Source organism: Protomyctophum parallelum (assembly GCF_964188405.1).
Source record: "Protomyctophum parallelum genome assembly, chromosome: 9".
Classification (NCBI taxonomy): domain Eukaryota; kingdom Metazoa; phylum Chordata; class Actinopteri; order Myctophiformes; family Myctophidae; genus Protomyctophum; species Protomyctophum parallelum.
In genome coordinates, this window is record NC_139706.1 from 38558650 (window position 1) to 38578370 (window position 19721).

The 19721-nt window shown below is 41.7% G+C and overlaps 2 protein-coding genes across 3 annotated transcripts in view; one reads left to right on the plus strand and one right to left on the minus strand.

The window, feature by feature from the left end:
- Positions 1-19721, minus strand: part of wdfy1 (WD repeat and FYVE domain containing 1) — a 37262-nt gene that overhangs the window by 8112 nt on the left and 9429 nt on the right. Inside the window, exons 9-12 of one of the 2 annotated variants that reach the window (XM_083773842.1) lie at positions 18878-18979; positions 18263-18393; positions 17529-17637; positions 12780-17050 (exon numbers count right to left, since the gene is read on the minus strand). In XM_083773842.1, coding sequence (XP_083629968.1) covers positions 16991-17050; positions 17529-17637; positions 18263-18393; positions 18878-18979 — 402 coding nt within the window. In that variant the 3' untranslated portion in view covers positions 12780-16990. Of the gene's footprint in view, positions 1-12779; positions 17051-17528; positions 17638-18262; positions 18394-18877; positions 18980-19721 lie in introns of those variants that run through there. The other variant, XM_083773844.1, reaches the window with a different exon arrangement.
- dhrs12la (dehydrogenase/reductase 12-like a) lies at positions 1290-11080 on the plus strand (the record flags this gene model as incomplete). The annotated part of the gene is made up of 10 exons (XM_083773083.1): positions 1290-1345; positions 4062-4195; positions 4722-4804; positions 4916-5011; positions 5099-5180; positions 5438-5499; positions 8059-8163; positions 9223-9313; positions 9822-9959; positions 10745-11080. 10 exons carry the CDS (start codon positions 1290-1292, stop codon positions 10858-10860), a joined length of 963 nt encoding a protein of 320 aa, XP_083629209.1. The 3' UTR covers positions 10861-11080.

Here is a 19721-nt window from a genome sequence, read left to right on the forward strand (position 1 = left end):
TTCTCTTTACATTACTTATAGAAATTGATTGAGTGATCACCCAAATCCACATATACTGTAGGCTACAGATTATAGAACATATAGCCTACTGTAGGCTATATAGCTTATGGTTCTAATCGGAATAGCTAAATTTCAGTTTTTTTTGTTGTTTTTTTAATGTTCTGTTTATTCATTTTTTGTTTAAAAAAAAATATATAGAAGTAAATTGAGAAATAAAAACAGAGTGACAAATACAAGAAACTAAAACACACACAACAACAAAACACAAACTCCAAATCAAGACAACCAAAGAACATTCAAAACACAACTAAACAAAACAATAAAAACAATATATAAAATATATATAATAAAAAATAAAAATAAACTCCAATATAGTCAATATACAAAGCAGATCATGGTCACAAACATCATCCAGACAAGACAGGTTGGCCAGTCAGGCGACAGTTATTCAGGTTCAATCGGGGCTAAATTTCAGTTTACAGAAAAAAAGCAATGTGTTCAGCTGTGGCTGAACCACATCTAGCCAAGTGTTGTAACTGACTGTCTTGTGGACACGACAAGAAGAAGAATTTTACAGAAACAGAACTGATGCATGGCTTTGTCAGTAATGGAAAGTAACTAAGTACATTACTCATGCAACTCGAATACTGTAGGCTACTATACACTTTTGAGGTATAGCCTACTTTTACTTTACTGAAGGCCTATATTTCAAATTTTCAATACTTTCATACCACTATCTCAGAGGCAAATATTGTACATTTATTTCAAAACTTTAGTTACTATAGTTAATTTGTTGATTTGGATTATTATTACAACATTAACGACTTCAGCCCAATATATAGGCTACTGTATATACTTCGGCTGTTTGAAAACAGCATCCATCGGTGCGACACATTGTGAGGCTACATTTTTCCACCTTTTACACATCATCAGTGTCGTGTTATACATACAATAGGCAATTAGGCATGCATGTACATCTTATATTATGTTCTTCAACATGTGTGTAATAAACCCAGAAATAAGCCAGCTATATCCCATTGAAGGTCTATAGGAAAGCATTCAGCTAGTTTAAACAAGTTGAATGCACCCTGATGACCTTTATACACTGTAGCATCTATTGTCGCTAGCAATACACATTCAGCCCTCTGTCTGGCCGCTTGGTGGCCTCTGGAAGTGTGTCATCCACCTATGTAAATTCATTCTAATCCCTTGGTTACACGTGGTACTGGTCCATATTAAAGCCCGGAGGAGAGCTTGCCCCGCTGACCGAGACCCTGTGGAGATAAAGCATGTCTCTGTACCGCAACTCCGCCTGGTTCCTCAAAGGAGTCACTGAATTCACCAGGTAAGTGCCTGTTCTGTCCTGTAGGCTGCTTGACCACTTGAACCCCTGTTCTGTCCTGTAGGCTGCTTGACCACTTGAACCCCTGTTCTGTCCTGTAGGCTGCTTGACCACTTGAACCCCTGTTCTGTCCTGTAGGCTGCATGCTTGACCACTTGAATTTCCTAGTCATGGAGGGAATATTTGCCACAAATAGCAGAATGATTGCCTATTTGTATCAAAGAGATTTGGTGTAGAGGGAAAAAATAATCCAAGTTACGTACCAAGTAGGCTACAGTGGAACTCAGGTCTGTTTTATTAAGTATAAAGGGTTCATGGTTATTAATGTGCAGCTCAAAGATTTCAATTTTGTGTTAAAGAGAAAATGCATTGATTTCGCAGTAGCCATAATTATGTATACATTTCTGCATGTGAAAATGTAAGAAAGATACCTGAAGTCAAGGCTGTTCATTTGAGGTAGGGGTAAATATTTAATCAAATAATACACATAAAATGTCAGAAAATGTTATATCAATGTAGTGATCAAATCAGTTTAGGGAGGTATAAAAATATTTTATATATGTATTCATCTTTATATTTATTCAGTCTAAAATGAAAAGCTGCTGGATAAACATTAAGCAATTTCAGGATGATTTGGTTCATATAAGTTGTGATGAATGAGCATTTACTTATTTATTCCATTATGTTATATGGTCTAAATAAATCACTCATGGCTTAATCAAATAATGAATTTATTTTTGACAGATTACTCTATTATTAAAATTATGTGATGGTTGAAATGTCTAATGATGATGATGATGATGATGACAATAATACATCAGCCTCATATTGCACTTTCCTCAAAGATGCTTTACAAAAATAACTTAATTAACGCAAAAAACAACCATCAGTAGATCCTGGTGTAGATCACTACTGTGTATACTGTAGTGTAGATGAACCAAGAAGACTCAATGTGAACAGACACTAGTAGAGAATGGTGTAGATCACTACTGTGTATACTGTAGTGTAATGAACCAAGAAGACTCAATGTGAACAGACACTAGTAGAGAATGTTTGGGCCTCCCCATCAGCCTAGAATAGATGGCTCAAGTGTGCATTGAATAGAATAGAATAATTCATTGAATCTGACTGGTTGATGTCTGAATGAATATTGAATTCAATTTAAATATTGTATTTGTATCAGGGGCCATGTACAAAATATCATTAAACTCAAGCAAAGAGAATGCTTTGTACAGATCTAGCTGTAGCTCATTTCCATAATAGTCTCTGGGCAGTTGAACAGAAGCATATGGTTGTGATAGAACATTGATTTATGTATCAGGCCTATAATGTAACTGAACAGGTGCTCCGTGAGGCCCCAAGTCTTTCATATAATCACAGTGGAGCTAGCTTATCAATCAAATCTAATTTGTTTTCACGACAGTATAAGCCAAGCCTTGTGAAGAGGTGCGTTTGTACTTGATTCACATCTTCTCCCTTTTGTTCAGTGTTGTTTTTCCTCCCAGATAGCAGCGTCTCACTACCCGCGCTGACCCTGCGCTAATGTGCTCTCTGCATGACACCACGCGAACAGAGCCACCATTTAGCCCCAGCAGAACTCGCTAAGCACGGCGGCACCATGCTCCCTTCATCCCCCGCTGCCTGCCGCCTTAACAATGGTGCGCTCAGGACAATGGGGGGAATTGAGGTCCATAATGTCGCTGCCTCTCTCTCACAAGGACACACACACACACACACACACACACACACACACACACACACACACACACACACACACACACACACACACACACACACACACACACACACACACACACAGCACTCCTGCCTCTCTCATCAACGAGATGATGCAAGGCACACTCTCTCTCTCTCATCAGATTGTTACAGTACAACTGAAGTGACACACTCAGTGCCCCCGGTTGACCTGACTGCTCAGAGCATGTCTGTGTGTGTCTCTCTCTCAACACGTACACACATTGATACAGACACACAGAAAGGGAGTAGTACTGTAGGCTACAGATTATAGAACATAGATATAGCCTACTGTAGGCTATATAGCCTATGGTTCTAATCAGTCTAATAGCTACATTTCAGTTTACAGAAAAAAAGCAATATGTGTTCAGCTGTGGCTGAACCACATCTAGCCAAGTGTTGTAACTGACTGTCTTGTGGACACGACAAGAAGAAGAAGTTTACACACTCACACACACACACAACACACACACACACACACACACACACACACACACACACACACACACACACACACACACACACACACACAGCACTCCTACCTCTCTCATCAACGAGATGATGCAAGGCACGCTCTCTCTCTCTCTCTCATCAGATTGTTACAGTACAACTGAAGTGACACACTCAGTGCCCCCGGTTGACCTGACTGCTCAGAGCATGTCTGTGTGTGTCTCTCTCTCAACACGTACACACATTGATACAGACACACAGAAAGGGAGATGCATCCAATTTTCATTTCAGACCCGTACAAGCGAGTGGTTTCCAAAAGTGGGGTTCAGGGATCCTTGATGGGCGGTTCCAGGGGTTCAGAGTAGTTCAATTGAACTATAATTCAATGTACTTGAAGTTACTTGAGTGTTCTAACAAGTGTTCTAGCATTCTATCATTTCAATATCACACTCCATGTTGTGTGTGTGTGTGTGTGTGTGTGTGTGTGTGTGTGTGTGTGTGTGTGTGTGTTTTGCAGGAATGGCTTTCTGTCATCCTCCAAGAGGTTTGTGGAGAAGGACCTGGAGGTGTCCGTGGCAGGCCGTTCCTTCATGATAACTGGAGCTAACAGTGGCATTGGGAAAGCCACGGCCATGGCCATCGCTAAGAAAGGTACACACCATCCTGGTGCACACTGGTGTGTTGTGGGACACGTCCAGGTGTGCCTTGATATTTTGATTTAGATATAAAACTATGGGTATACAAAAAGTTCTGAATATTTATTTTAATTCATTTCACAATAGACTGGTAAATTCTATACCCTACAATAGCTGATCTACCTACAAGCTTCACAACACGCTCCACCATGACATGTTACGAAGCTTTTAGATTGCTATTTTAGCTTTTTGACCTTTTCTTAGAGTATGAAATTGGGTATTAGTAATAGTAAATAAAACTAAACATTTACAAATTGATAAGAAGGATACAACGTGTTGAGAAAAAAGCTTGACAACCACTGGTGTTGAGAGACAGGAAGCTGAGGGTATAGAGAAGGAATGTCATGCGACACAGGTCTCAGGACAGAACCAAACCAGGGATGTTGCAGTGATGTGGTAACCCAGAATGGAAAAGCTCTGAAGCCTTTGAAGATCGTTCTTCTTATCTATATTCCATTGTCACTATACTTCCTTCTTCACAGGTGGAACCATCCACATGGTGTGCAGAAACAAGGACAAGGCTGAGGAGGCAAGGGCCGACATTGTCAAGGAGACAGGGAACAAAGTACGACTATGTATGACTCATGTTTCTAAGAAATATAAAGCAGTGTCACTACGGTAACTCTGCTGCGATGGATACGCATTGCATCCATCCTAAAGTCTTGTGCCATTGCAGGAGATCTTCGTGCACATACTGGACTTGACTGAAACCCGGAAGGTCTGGGAGTTCGCTGAGGCCTTCAAGAGGAAGTACAAAACCCTCAATGTGCTGGTGAGAGCCACCAGGTTCAGCTAATTACTATTAGCGATTACGATTAATTGTGATAATTGGTACCTTAACGAGTTGTACTGTGTGCAGATCAATAACGCTGGCTGCATCATGAGCCAGAGGGAGGTGAACACGGAGGGGCTAGAGAAGAGCTTCGCCATCAATGTCTTGGGTGAGAGAGACATTGTGGTATATGAGAAAACATACTGCATGCTGGGTATCAGTTAAAATCCACATCAATGTTTCTATACATAAACAATAATGATGCCCAAAATAGGGACACCAGTTTGAAAGTTGTTATAGTACTACATTGAATATTAAACCAGAGACCTGAACTTAAAAATAGCCCAATGGAAAGAAAAAGCAGAGAATCATGAAAGTGTTCATTTGTCTTTTGCCCCCCCCCCCCCCCCCGCCTTTTTCTTTTAGGAGTGTACATTCTCACCAAGAGCCTCATACCTCTGCTGGAGAAGAGCACAGATGCCAGAGTGGTGAGTGTCTCAATTCAATATTGTATCATATGCAGTGGTTCCCAAATGGTGTGACAAAGAGTTACACATGATTATTGCAGAATATAAAACTTCGCAAAAAGTATTTTTTTAAATCAATTATATAGCCTATATGAGTACTTTGTTTACACTCATTTAAAATTGTAGAGCCACATTTCATAACCCCAAAAATATATGTTTGAAACTTTTTATTTGGCATTAGAAAATATAAATAAACATGATATGATAGATGCAGAACACATTTGGCATAACACAAAGCACAAGACAATTTACATTGTCATAAAGACCTGAAGACAAGAGCAGTATCCACCGCTTAGATTACCCTGTGGCTACTACAACTCCTGATTAAGCCTCAAGGTCGACTGGTGGACAAAGGACCTCTTTAGTCTGACCTTATTGTATGCTGGTACACCATACTGTATCTCCTTCCTGAAGGTAGCAACCTATATTCTCCATACAACACATGCTTATTATTAGAGGTGATATTCCTTGCTAACCTTAGGATGCTGTTATCATACGTGGATGTATAAAGTTTCTGAAGTTGTTGTCCAACAATCTTTGAACAAATGTTCAGTTGTTGCAGCAGTTGTGACTTTAGGGCTGCAGACAAACATCCATACCAGGTGGTACTACAGTACTGAAGAACATCATAATAAGTGAAAAACAAAAGAAGAATCCGTCTACTAGCACCGAAGGAAGTAGATTCTGCTTTGTTTTCTTACACAATCTGATCGTTCCATGACAATTTCTAGGTATTTGTACGAACATACCTGGTTGATCGGTTCACCATGAATAGTAATGGGGGATCTGTGTATCTCTGGAGGTGGTGTACCAAAAACAATCTCTTCTGTCTTTTTTGTGTTAATGTGTTAATGATGAGAGCGTTGTTATCACTCCATTCAACCACCTTATTGTCTCCACCAGGCCGAAGGCATGGGGGGAGAGTATGTTTTGCACTCCGTCCGTCCGTGTGTCCGTCCGTCCGTGTGTCCGTCCGTCCGTCCGTCCGTCCGTGAGCAGCTAATCTCGGCCACCGTTAACCCGGTCGATGCCACATTTTGCACACACACTCCCTGGATGCCAACGATGAACCTCTGCCCCAAACTTTCCACAACGGCCTGTTATAGCGCCACCAGGAGGCCGCTTTGTGCAAAACAAGTTTTTGCACAGTACACCTACAGATTTTGTCCAAACATCACGCAAATTGGTACACAGTCTCTCTAGAGCCATTCAACCAAACCGGTCTTTCACATTTCTCAGACTCCATCCTGATTGGTTAACATTGGCTTCCAAAGTTCACAGGAGTGCTCAGTTTCAAACAAAATGCTGCAAATCATGAACACATCGCGTGATTTCCGTGAAATTGTGCACCCACATTCCCACTAGGCCGAGGACGAAATGCCACATGAACAATTTCAACTCAGCCTCAAGGTGGCGCTATAACTGCCCGAAAAGTGTTTTTACCTCTAACTGCACGGATCTGTGGATAACTTTCTATGCCAACTCCCTAGAGGCCAAGGAAAAACCTTTGCCTGGAATTTTTCACATCTGCTCTTTATAGCGCCACCAGGAGGCCGACATATGTCAAACACATTTTCTATTATTACTCCTTCAGATTTTATCCAAATTTCACGCAAATCGGTACACATGATCTCCATAGTCATGTGATCAAGACAGGTTTGTTTGATTTCTCATATTCCATCCTGATTGGCCACAATTGGCTCCTACAGTTTTCAGGAGTAGCCCGCTTTGTACAAATCGCCACAACTCCTCAACGCAGCGTCCGATTGCGATGAAACTGTGCAAGCATATTCCCACTAGGCGGAGGAAGAATCCTGGTGGAGACCTGTGCCCAGAAGGGCACTTTTTCTAGTTTACTCTGTGTTGGTGCAGTCCAGGATCACTGGAACTATCTAGGAGAGAAATCAAAACTGTATCATCTGAGTATTTTAGAATGTATTGGTCTGGTGTGTCAGTGCGACATTCGGACAGGCATTCCTCAATACGACAGCTGTCAGTATAAAGGGTGAAAAGTACAGCTGAGCTCACACACCCCTGGGGAGAACCAACATTGGTAGTTAATGCTGATGAGAGGGTTGTGTTCACTTTCACCCTCTGTACTCTGTATAGAGTAATTAATAACTGTGATTGAGATTTTGACTTACCTTTGGAACCCACTGCCAACGCATAATGAGAACTAGTGGCCGGGATCATAGAGGACATTATGTTCAAAATGTCACTATCAAATTATGAAGTAAACCATTCACATCACAAAAGACTGAGAGAGACAGAGAGAGAAATAGAGAGCAATCATTAAGCCAGCAAGGCCGACATAGTAATACACCTCTATGTTAAACGAACACATTTTACTGTGTATTACGTTCAGGCTGCATGCCTGAATACACTGGAAGAGTGAATTTATCCCGATTGTTTCTTTGTTTTCATCATTCTCCAGTGAGAATCCACTGGTCTTCTCCTAACCTCATTTCCTCTCTCGTCCTTCTTCCTCCCCTCCCTTCCCCTCCATCTCTCCGTGCTCAGGTCACGGTGTCATCCGGGGGCATGTTGGTTCAGAAGCTGAGGATAGGCAACCTGCAGTCTGAGAGGGGAAATTATGACGGTACCATGGTCTATGCCCAGAATAAGGTTAGAAAGGACATGGGCTTTTCTACCTACACCTACCCAACTACTGTACATAACCCTCATTAATATCCTCCCTGAAAGCACTGTCCCCTACTCGAGTGCTAAAATTATACTGTTGGGCAAAGATAGAAAGCCTGATTGGTGGCAAAAATTGTGTTTTGACCTTCATGCAATACACGTAGAGATATACAACCACTGCAGCTGTGTTAGTATATGGTATTAACATGCTCTACCATACAGATGGGTCAACACAGAGTTTTATGGATTGCCACTGTAAGCACTATTTATGTTACAGTATGTATCCTCTCCTGGGGCGGCTGTAGCTTAGTGGCAGAGAATCTCATCTGGTAATCAGAAGGTCACGGCTTTGACCCCCGGCCCACTCAGGATAGCCTAATTTAATTGTCCCTGAGCAAGAACCTAACAGCTCTCTCCTGAGCACTCCTGACCTTTTTGAGCAGCCATCAGCTGGGGGACCTGGCCATTTCCTCATCTATATACTGTACAGTATACACCCACCCCTTCACATGCATTATTATATACCTTTATTGAAAGGATAAGCCCCTTGAGATGTCACATCTCATTTTAGAGGGGGTCCTCAACACAGATACATTGTACAATACAGTTCACAAAACAATACAACAGTACGACCATATATACAGACAGGACAAAACAAAACAAAAGCTCTCCCAAAGATAGCTCCCACCCCACTGTTTCAACCCTAAATAGCAGAGTTCATATGGGGAAAAATATACCCATTGCACAATAAAACCATGTTACTAAGCAAAAAACAAACAAGCAATACCAGCATGCATACTGTAGGCTATGTGATAATAATGAACAGCAGCACCGAACCAGCAGGGAACATATATGAAGGTACATGCAGATCAGTCATGCATGTTCTCATGTATGTATAATGGAGACCACTTACATAAAAGGAGCTTTTGGCAAATTATTTACATGGTTGCAAACTTTCTAAACGTAGCATGCACAACAGAATATATAGCATGAAATGGCCTTTGCGCAGAAATGTGTGTGTGTGTGTGTGTGTGTATTTTTCAGAGGCAGCAGGTGGTGATGATAGAGCAGTTGGCAAAGGTGCATGCAAACATCAACTTTTCTGTCATGCACCCTGGCTGGGTGGACACTCCAGGTACCACAAGCACGCTCGCACACGCATGCACGCACGTACACACAAACTCATTTATAATAAAAACATTATTAATAATGTATTATGGACGCATTTCTTTATTGTCAGAGTTAAATCAACATTGAATTTGATGTGAAAAACAACAGACGATCTGGACACAAAAAAGAGGAACAGCCTTTGTTTATTAAAAGGCAATTGTCGAGATGTGAAGTCGTTTCGAGGTTGAAACATGTTGGCAATTGCCTTTTAATAAATATAGGCCGTTTCTCTCTATTGTTTTTAACATGTTTTGATCCAGTTTGATCTGTGGGCACCATTGACACTTTTTACTATAGTTAATCTACTGTGAGCACCTGGGTGTTCTTGTTTTTACTTTGTAATCCAGGGTGATTCATTTGTCTCTTTATCTCCCTTCTCCCTTTCTTTCTTTCTATCTCCTATCCCTATCCCTGTCTCTCTCTCACCCCCCCATCTCTCTCTCTGGTATCCCCCTCTCTCTCTGGAGTTCCAGTAGTGGCCAATGCCATCCCAGACTTCCATCGCTCTATGAGGGAGAGCCTGCGTGCCCCAGAGCAGGGGGCTGACACTGTGGTGTGGTTGGCCATCTCTGATGCCGCAGCCACCCACCCCAGTGGAAGCTTCTTCCATGGTAGGAAGTAGGAACTACCAATTACGGCATGGGTATAGACGTAGTGTGATGGAGAGGAGATGAGATAGCTGGCTCAATGCAGTGTTTGTCATTTGTAGGTCAAATGGGGGCCAAAGATTAAGTGTGTCAACAGTGTGTGTGTGTGTGTGTGTGTGTGTGAGTGAGAGTGTGTGTGTGTGTGTGTGTGTGTGTGTGTGTGTGTGTGTGTGCATGCATGCGTGTGTGTGTGTGTGGTGTGTGTGTGTGTGTGTGAAGGACTGGCGTGCATCCACTGCAGCTGGAGTGGGCTATTCTGTGCCAGATACTGCCAGAGTACAGTGCACACCCCTACACACACACACACACACACACACACACACACACACACACACACACACACACACACAACAACAACCACCTAACTTGTTATTACCCAGAACGTAGAAATATACTGCACGGTAGTCAAAATTGCTCTCTGCTTAAAGTCCTTTATACGGACATTTCTTAATAGTCGAACATTCTGTGAAGATAGGCAAACATTGAACAAAAATAGCTTGTCTACCTGCTGAGTTTGTAGACCGGCTATGTTCAGTGAAGATATTTGGTGGCCAAGGATAGAGCCCTGGGGGGACCCCGGGTTTTACTTAAATAAACTCTGCCTTTGTGGGACATTTTTCTCATACCCATGAGGAAAAGTGTACTTTTTATGGTTACAAAAAGGTTTGTAGGCACGACTACATTGTTAGTATACTTGTTGGTTCGTTGGTTTTGGTTTTTCTAAGCACAAACTGTGTGTGTGTCTGTAGACCGGAGAGTGGTGCCCACCCACCTGCCCCTGGCCTGGAGCCGTAGTTCTCCTCTGGAGGACCAGAAGTTCATTTCACTTTTGGAGGACCTGGCTAAGACCCACCAGCCCCACTGAAGCACAACACCCACCCATCAGCAATACAACCACCTGGCTAAGACCCACCAGCCCCACTGAAGCACAACACCCACCCATCAGCAATACAACCACCTGGCTAAGACCCACCAGCCCCACTGAAGCACCACACCCACCCATCAGCACTACAACCACAACATCTTCCCTTCCTCAACCTGTACTGCTCAATAAGGCAGAGTTACCAAATGCATCTCAGCTTGGAATGACCGTGGTGCCATTAAAGAAAAACAAAGATAGAAAGATGTTATTATTTTATTACTTAAGGTGAGAACCTAAAGATCTGCACCCATTCCCCAGAAACCATTGCATTAATGTTTGGGAACTGTTATACTACATGGGAGCCTTTGATACGTAAAATACATACTTATTAATACTAATATATTCATATGTGCGAGGTCAGCTTGTACTTTAAACACTGTTAGGATACAATGTCGTTTTAAGCTCATAATTATTTTTCTGAGTGTCCGCGCGCGAGCACACACACACACACACACACACACACACACAGTTCAGTGACTTTATAGATGCAGTCAATCAGATGGGAATCTGATGTGACTTAAGACACTGCCAACATACCCTCATTATGCACAAGGATGCGTACGCATGTGTGCGTGCACACACACACACACACACACACACACACACACACACACACACACACACACAGCTATAAGGGCTCAACCTAATGTTCACCATTGTTTGCTGTCATGTGTCTAATGTAACATGCGTGCAGTATTGCTGACAATGTTTAATGTCTATGCAAATGATTTAATTCCCGTGCCAGTAGTATTGTTTACTTACAGTATGTCACAGGCTGAGCTCAAGCTTGAGAGTTGCTCTAACTATTTACACACCATTCACAACTGCCATGTGCAATGAGATGTTTATACACATTGTAAAGTGCTTTAGATAAGCACTGTATGATTGCATGCCATTTATGTGAACTTGTGATATCTGCCCAGCACCTTAGAAAAGGGGAGTTTACTGACTGTAACAAGCTTTGGTGTTAATTTATTCTGTAATGCATGCTTAATTAAATCATATTTTTTGTCAATTTGACATATTAGCATTTATTTTATGATTCCATGTCTGTTTTGCCCTATAGGTTAAAATACCATTTGTGCTTTGTTTGTTTAATAGACATGATAATGGAGGTAGAAGAGGAAATGACTGCAACAAACACATTTTCACAGACATTACCTTTGCTCTCTGAAAACTAAAGGCTAGCCAGTACAGAGTAAATAGCCTGGGCAGCATTCCATTTTGGGTTTATAATCCGGTCGGGAGCGGATGATATCGCTACGTTGTAGTATTGTTTTGTAGTCAACAATCATCCCGAACTTCCTTTACCCTCAAACCGATTTTTCTCAATAAAAGCTGAAGGCTTACGTGAGCTTTTATTGTTATTATTCCGGTTTGAGGGACAGTGATGTGCACAGACATTTAGAGTGGCAGGTGCTTAAGTGAAAAAAGGGCACCTTGTGCAGCATGTGAAACCGGCCGGTTGCCTTAATAGTGAGAGATTTATAGATTTTGGGGCCTAAATAATATATTAGTAGCTTTTCATCAAGAATTGATCAATGTCACCATGGTCCACATACTGTACACTGTACAGTGTACACTGTACAACAAAAACAAAAACATTTGTTTTTCCAAAAGGGCACGTTTGTCCAGAGGCAGAGACACCCCCTAGTGCCCATCTGTGCATGCCACTGTTGAGGGAAAAGGAAGTTCCGATTGATTGTTCCTGCCTGTTGACTACAAACAATACTACAACATGACGTAGTTATATCATCAACTCCAGACCGGTTCACACAGCAATTTTGTAATAGAGACCAGGCTTTCCTGCGAGGTGGAAAGCCTGGTGAAGCAAGGTTACCGAGTAAAGCATACAGTCTGTGCAAGAGGTCATAATATATTTTATTAAGCATCACTTTCCTCTCTGTGATCAGCAAGTTCACAGAAAGACAAAAGTCAGTACTATAATCGTCAACCTAAAGGTCTCTTTAAAAAAAAAATGGAGATATACAATTACAGCAACAAATTGGAACAGCAACTTTAACACGCAGTTAGAAGAAAACAAAATTATTAAAATCAAGTTACAGATTTACAGGTCTGTGCCTCAGTTTGAAAAAAAGAGGCTTTGAATTAGCAAAATTCAGAAAGTGTGCCTGGGCCTCTAGTTAAAATGAGGCCAATCAATCCCATTGTTGGAAGAACTGATGTAGACACAAACACAGGGCTCTTAACTTGGCAAAAAAACCCAATAACATTTACAAAACAATGACGGAACAATAATTAAATACTTTTTCATTACTACATATCAAAAAGAAAACCAAAGCAATGAACCCAAATTACAAGCACTGCCCCACTCAGTCACACCTGTCTGTGCATCTACTAACTAGACTAGTGAGCTAAGCTCAAACATAGTAAAATCCTAAGTGATAATACTTCCATTTGCAACTCTGAGTAAAAGTAAAGCCCAGGATGATACAGTGAAATCTGCCACATGCAGGAGGGAAGGAAGATTAATGAACCCAAGAATTCCAGGTCTTGTCAACCAATACAGAAAGGTTGGGGTATGAATCCTGATTGTACTGTAGCAATGCATCTTCAATAACCCTGTAAGTCCCTGGTGACTGTGTGTGTCTTTAGACCAGCGATGCCCTTCTTGGACCACTTGAGTATACTTGTATGATAAAAGTGTTGGCAGCCCAGCCATCTGATGGGTCAGAACTCAGAAGATGGGTGGGCCGCATGCATTTTCATTCACATGTTTATTTAATTATCAGTCTATGGGTTGTGTTCCAGCTTGCTTGGATCAATGGAACGTAGTATACTTTAACTTATTCATTGGTATCGCTAAAATACTAAAAGGTGTTTTTTAATATTAATATAATTTTAGTCATAATGTTTTGCCGATTATTTGGGGGCCCACTTGCAATACCACAGGCATTTTCAATGGACTAATGACATTGGTGTGGAACAACAGTAGCAGTATGAGAAACACCATGAATGTAGAGTAATGTTACACTGTCACATTTTGGAACATTATTATGACAATCACTGGGCAATGGACCAGGATGGGACATGCATGAATATAATTATGACATGGATATATGTGACATGCCTGGTGGTGGGAATGAATACTATGCGATGGACACAGAAAAGTAAATAATTAAGCAACATAGCTACACATATAAATACACACAGTACATGAAACCTGGAATGTGACATTTTTAAATCAGGAATCGCAAACGGTATAACGCTTATTCCTACTCCGCTCCTACATACAATAAGGCAAGCGCTAGTCTGCACACTAAAGCATATTAGCCAATGTAATGTAAGGACACTACACTACATAGGTCAAATACAGCCATTCTGAAGCGAATCTCTCTCACAAAAGGAACATGGAATTTACAAATACATACACATATTGTGCAATTCAGTGCAGTGGCGAAAACGTTAACCATGGGACAGTTGTGCAGTGAAAATGTATAGGCCTAAATGGGAAACGAGGAAAAGAAAGAATAAAATCCACCAAGACATGCAGATTAAATTCAAGTAAATGAAGAGTGACTGAGGTAACAGCCATGAGCACATTGTAGAAAAGGTGTCTTTAAGGCTTAAGTGGAAACACATGGAGCAGCCAATTCACCCTTTTCAGCTGGGACCACGAAACACCAATAAATGCTACCTACCATTCGTACCAGTTCTGTACCTATGAGTGCCTTTGTTTAACGTGTGCCCAAGCCCAATTTTGCACCACAAAATGAAAGCCACAGTGCTTGGAAATTCCACCACCTCCTCCAATTCCGTTCACCAAAGAAGTTCCTTGTTTACAGTAACGGTAATCAAATTCCATTTTTCATATTGTGAATAAGTAAAGCTTTGGGAATGTGATAAACTATTTATCACCCAGAATGTGTCATTGTCCTTGCCATTGTCATGCCTGGATGATAATACTGTGTATAATTGTATATACACATTTTTGTATGGCATGGCTTGGCTTTGCATCAAAGACCTGTTTTGGTGCTATCCCTTTTGGAGTGTTTGACTGTACTCGGTTGCTGTTTTTACATTTTTGTCTAATAAACTATTAAATCAATCAATCAAAGCTAATCTTGCAAACCACTGGACCAATCAGTGCCAAATAGGCCCGAGAAGTACCTCCACCGATTTATTTTCGCATGTTATATACTTTTTTGATGGAAGAGCTCAACTCTTCCAGTTTTAGTAAATGGGGCACGGATTGGACTGCTACCTCGCCCAAATCTTGGGGTCAAATGTCATAGACATGTCATGACATCATAGATGACTGACATCACAGGCTAGCCACAGGGAGTCAGAGATACACATTCGAGTCACATGGCTTGCATGTGAATCATGAGAGCCACAGGATTCAATGTTTTTTGAGTGGTGCAACCACTCCCTTACGGAGCTATGTGTGTGGCTGGGTAGCTGTGTGGCTGGGTGGGTGGGTGCGTTTGAGCACGAAAACAGCATGGTTGTTTTTCACCACATGTGTGCACAACCTAACACACACAAACAAATATATTAACTGTATATTTATATATGGTGATTTCGGGTGTGCCAGTACAGTACAATAGAGGGTACAGTAGAGGGACCCCCACACAGTAACTCTGTCATTTCTCAACTGTTTCGTATGCGCGGCGGCGGTGGTTGCACCACTCACTTCACACGGGTGTGATTCTTTTGTTTAATCTAGCAGTACTATGAGTACTAGTATGTATCTACAACAGTGGTTCTCACACAGCAGGGTCCCCCGTCCTTGAGGGGGTTCCAAATGGACCCTTACAGGTCTGCAAAAGAGTGTATGGGTTCATTTAGCCTCTGTACTCCGGCTTTTATTTTCGTTCGCGTTCGGCTCAAAAAATTTAAGCCTGGGGAAACGAGAGACATTTCACCAGCTCATAACAGACATCATTTCTGAACAATTGAGACCTCAGATCGGTGAACCAATATTCTCCAGGGGTTGCCCCTTGTGCACCCGCCCCTCTAGACCAGAAAGCAAGCTGGCTAGGCCAGGCTAGGGTTCATTTGGTTTAATTTGTACACTCTGAGTTATGAGGGTCCTTGAAATTAACAAGTTTAGACCCACTGGTCTACAACATCAGTGCTATGTCAAATGGCATCAAGAACACTTACAGGAGCTCTTTCAGAGAATGATTTGTCTTTAGACATTTTAATTTAGATGAATGGAGTGCTGGTGGCCAATTGTTGCGTTCTGGTACAGTATGATTACCTTACCTCCCAGGCTCCCAACCACTGCTGGCAAAGAGTGAACCCAAGTGATAAAAGCTGACCATGAAATAACTCCTGAGACAAAATGAGTGATTTAAGGCCAGCTAGTGAAAGAGACAAAGTGAGAGAAATAGTTAGAAAGACTTAAACAAAACTGATCTCTGATCACTCAGACTTGAATGTCAGCCCAATCACATACTGTATACTGTACTATACACATTATGCACATTTGTTGTAGGCATTAAAACGGAATAGTTTGCAGTTAGTGGGGTGTAGTTAGGCGTGTGAAGTTGCAGAGTCAATGACGAGCTTTGTGTTTACAAGACTAGAGGGTTGGCAATCGTGTGAAACCCCAATGTTACAGTGCAAAAAAACAACAACTGACCTTTGTCAAAGGAACTAAATCAGAACTATAGTACGTAAACAGTCCTCCTCCCATTGGAGGAATCATATGCACACTCAAATGCACGCACACGCGCACACACAGACACACACACACACACACACACACAAACAAATTGTGCTTAGGATTCTGTCAAATGAAATACAGGAGTCGAAACTAGTCACACACTTTCAAATAAGACTCCTGGGTCATCAGTATAGTGGATTTCGGGGGAAATGAAGTAAGTGGAATTTGTTGGTTGGACTAACTATTTAATTTAAGTGCCAAGCTATTTACACCCCAAACTCCCTCCCCCTCCCAACACACATACTGTACACACACTGCCTGGACATGGCTGATAGGAGGGGATATATGCATGGTGGGGTTTCCATGACAACTGCAGTCAAACAGCTGTCACCAGAGAGTTAGTGGAAAACGGTGATCCCAGAGGAGGGGCGAGGCCTCTCAGCGAGGCGAAAACCCTGTTGCTATGCTACAGCCAACCACCTGTGTCATATCCCAGATCTGTGGAGAGAAAATGCCCAGTAAAGCTCCATACAAACTACATCCATACGTGCCAGAAATAGCCAACCTACAAGCTCACAACAACGCGCTTTGAGCTTGTAGCTCTGCCTTTTTTGGAGTGTGACACAGTCGTTGGAGCCTAAATTGGGCTTAAGAAGAGTAATAAAACCTCAATATACCAATGAAGGAATGACATTTTAGGTTTCAAACTAGTGGTTAATCTTTAACAATTTAACCCGTCAGTCAATTGTCCCTTTTTCCAATTTCAGACACTTTCATTTTGACAAATCTGCATGGTACCACAACTACGGTGGTTGTAGTGGATCTACCTGCTCTGCTATTGAAGAGCAGCTAGACCGGGCTCAAATCCCGGGTAGGATATAGCTGTGTAGGATATTTACAGATTTTACTCAATTTAATCTCTTGACGAAAGACTTTGTCTTTTCTGTAATTATGTGAAGCTAGTGGAACAGCTGACCTTAACGATGCGATCGCTACCACAGGTCACCATAAGGCCTCTGGATGGGTCCATGTCCATGTGAGCAACGTTGTGCTTCCCCTCGTGGAATGTAGCCAAGGGTGTTCGACTGCGCACACACACACACACACACACACACACACACACACACACACACACACACACACACACACTTCCAAGTTACAGGTATTTATTTAACCACTTAAACCCTATATACCGAGTTGACAAGGGTCACTCAGGGCTCGTAATGTCTGTAAGTGATGTTTGATTTTCATTTTGTCTTGTTTCTTGGGGGATATCTGCATTTTATTTCGTTGATCATCTGTCCTCAGTTTTGTCAATGTTTAAAAAAACAAAAACATTTATATATATATATATATATATATATAAATAAATCTTAAAAAAGGTCTACATGTCACATTGCGACGAGTTGTGTGATTGTAGTTTTGCTATTGTCACCAAATGTCCACCTACTTTCATGAATGTTCGCCCATTATGACATATCGAGAATAAGGATGGCAGGGTTGAAGTGGTTAATAAACTGTATAACAGTGAGGCAGTCGGCAGAAGGTTGAAGTGGTTAATAAACTGTATAACAGTGAGGCAGTCGGCAGAAGGTTGAAGTGGTTAATAAACTGTATAACAGTGAGGCAGTCGGCAGAAGGTTGAAGTGGTTAATAAACTGTATAACAGTGAGGCAGTCAGGCAGTTGAACTGAGAGTCCAGGTACTTACTCCTCTTCTTTGATGGTGTCAAAACAGGCATCACACACTCGCACCTGGAACTCAAAGCCCATGATGGGGTAGGTGGAGCGTTTGGAGCTACACTTCCCACACACCGCGTTGCCACACTTCCTGCAGTGGTGCTGCAGACAGGAAATACACCTGGAAATGAGTCTGGGCTGACCGCTTACACACATACATACATAGAGATACATTGGATCTGACTTTCCTCAAAGGTAAATTGTATGGTTTGTGTAGTATGAATACTTTAGTTTGAGGTATATGTTTTTATGATTTTTTTTGGCTTTTTAGTTTTTCTGCCTTTATTGTTACAGTAGGTTGAAAGTAAATGGGGAGAGAGATGGGGGGAAAACACACGGTAAAGGCCGTTGGGATCGAGAGTCGAACTCGCGGGCTCAGCAGCAGCAGCCTTGAGCTAAACTTCCGGGCCTATTTTGATGTTTTTTGTTAATAAAATTAAATAAAAAAATCCATGAATGCATGACCAATGTGGTACCTGTACTGAGATGACCCAAGATCGGATTATTTTTTCTTTATCTCTGTGATTTATAACTGTGATCTTGTGAAGGGTCAAGGCCAGGGTGTGAGGAGATGAAGGTCTCCTACCTGTCTGAGACCCATGGTCTTCGAGTCCCACATCTGTTTGATGTTCCAGAAGAACGGCTGCTCACATTTCTGACACGAGTCGCTCTCTATCCACTGTGGAGCCTACAGTAGATGAGACAGGAGTCCACAGGTTCACACTTCTGTTACACAGGAACATCTTTATAGCAGATACTAGAACATACTGTACATTAACAGCAAGTCGACATGTTAACACTGTACATTTAAAACATCTGTTAGTTTAGCTAAATGGGACTTAGTTTGAGGAAATACAATGAATAAACACTTTTATTAGCCTTATTTAGCATTTTAACTTATTTATTTTTGGTATTCAAATGTATTTTTATACTGTGTTTCTTTTGCACTCTATTTTTTGGGCCATTCTGCCTTTATTGATACAATAAAGAGAGAGAAAGACATAAAAAAGTGAGAGAGATGGGGAGTGACAGAGCATCTGCAGCCTTAACGGCGTTGCTGTCAGGCTGCATTAGAGCCTATATTGTGGTATGTGCCATAACGGTGTTGCTGTCAGGCTGCATTAGAGCCTATATTGTGGTATGTGCCTTAACGGCGTTGCTGTCAGGCTGCATTAGAGCCTATATTGTGGTATGTGCCTTAACGGCGTTGCTGTCAGGCTGCATTAGAGCCTATATTGTGGTATGTGCCTTAACGGCGTTGCTGTCAGGCTGCATTAGAGCCTATATTGTGGTATGTGCCTTAACGGCGTTGCTGTCAGACTGCATTAGAGCCTATATTGTGGTATGTGCCTTAACGGCGTTGCTGTCAGACTGCATTAGAGCCTATATTGTGGTATGTGCCTTAACGGCGTTGCTGTCAGGCTGCATTA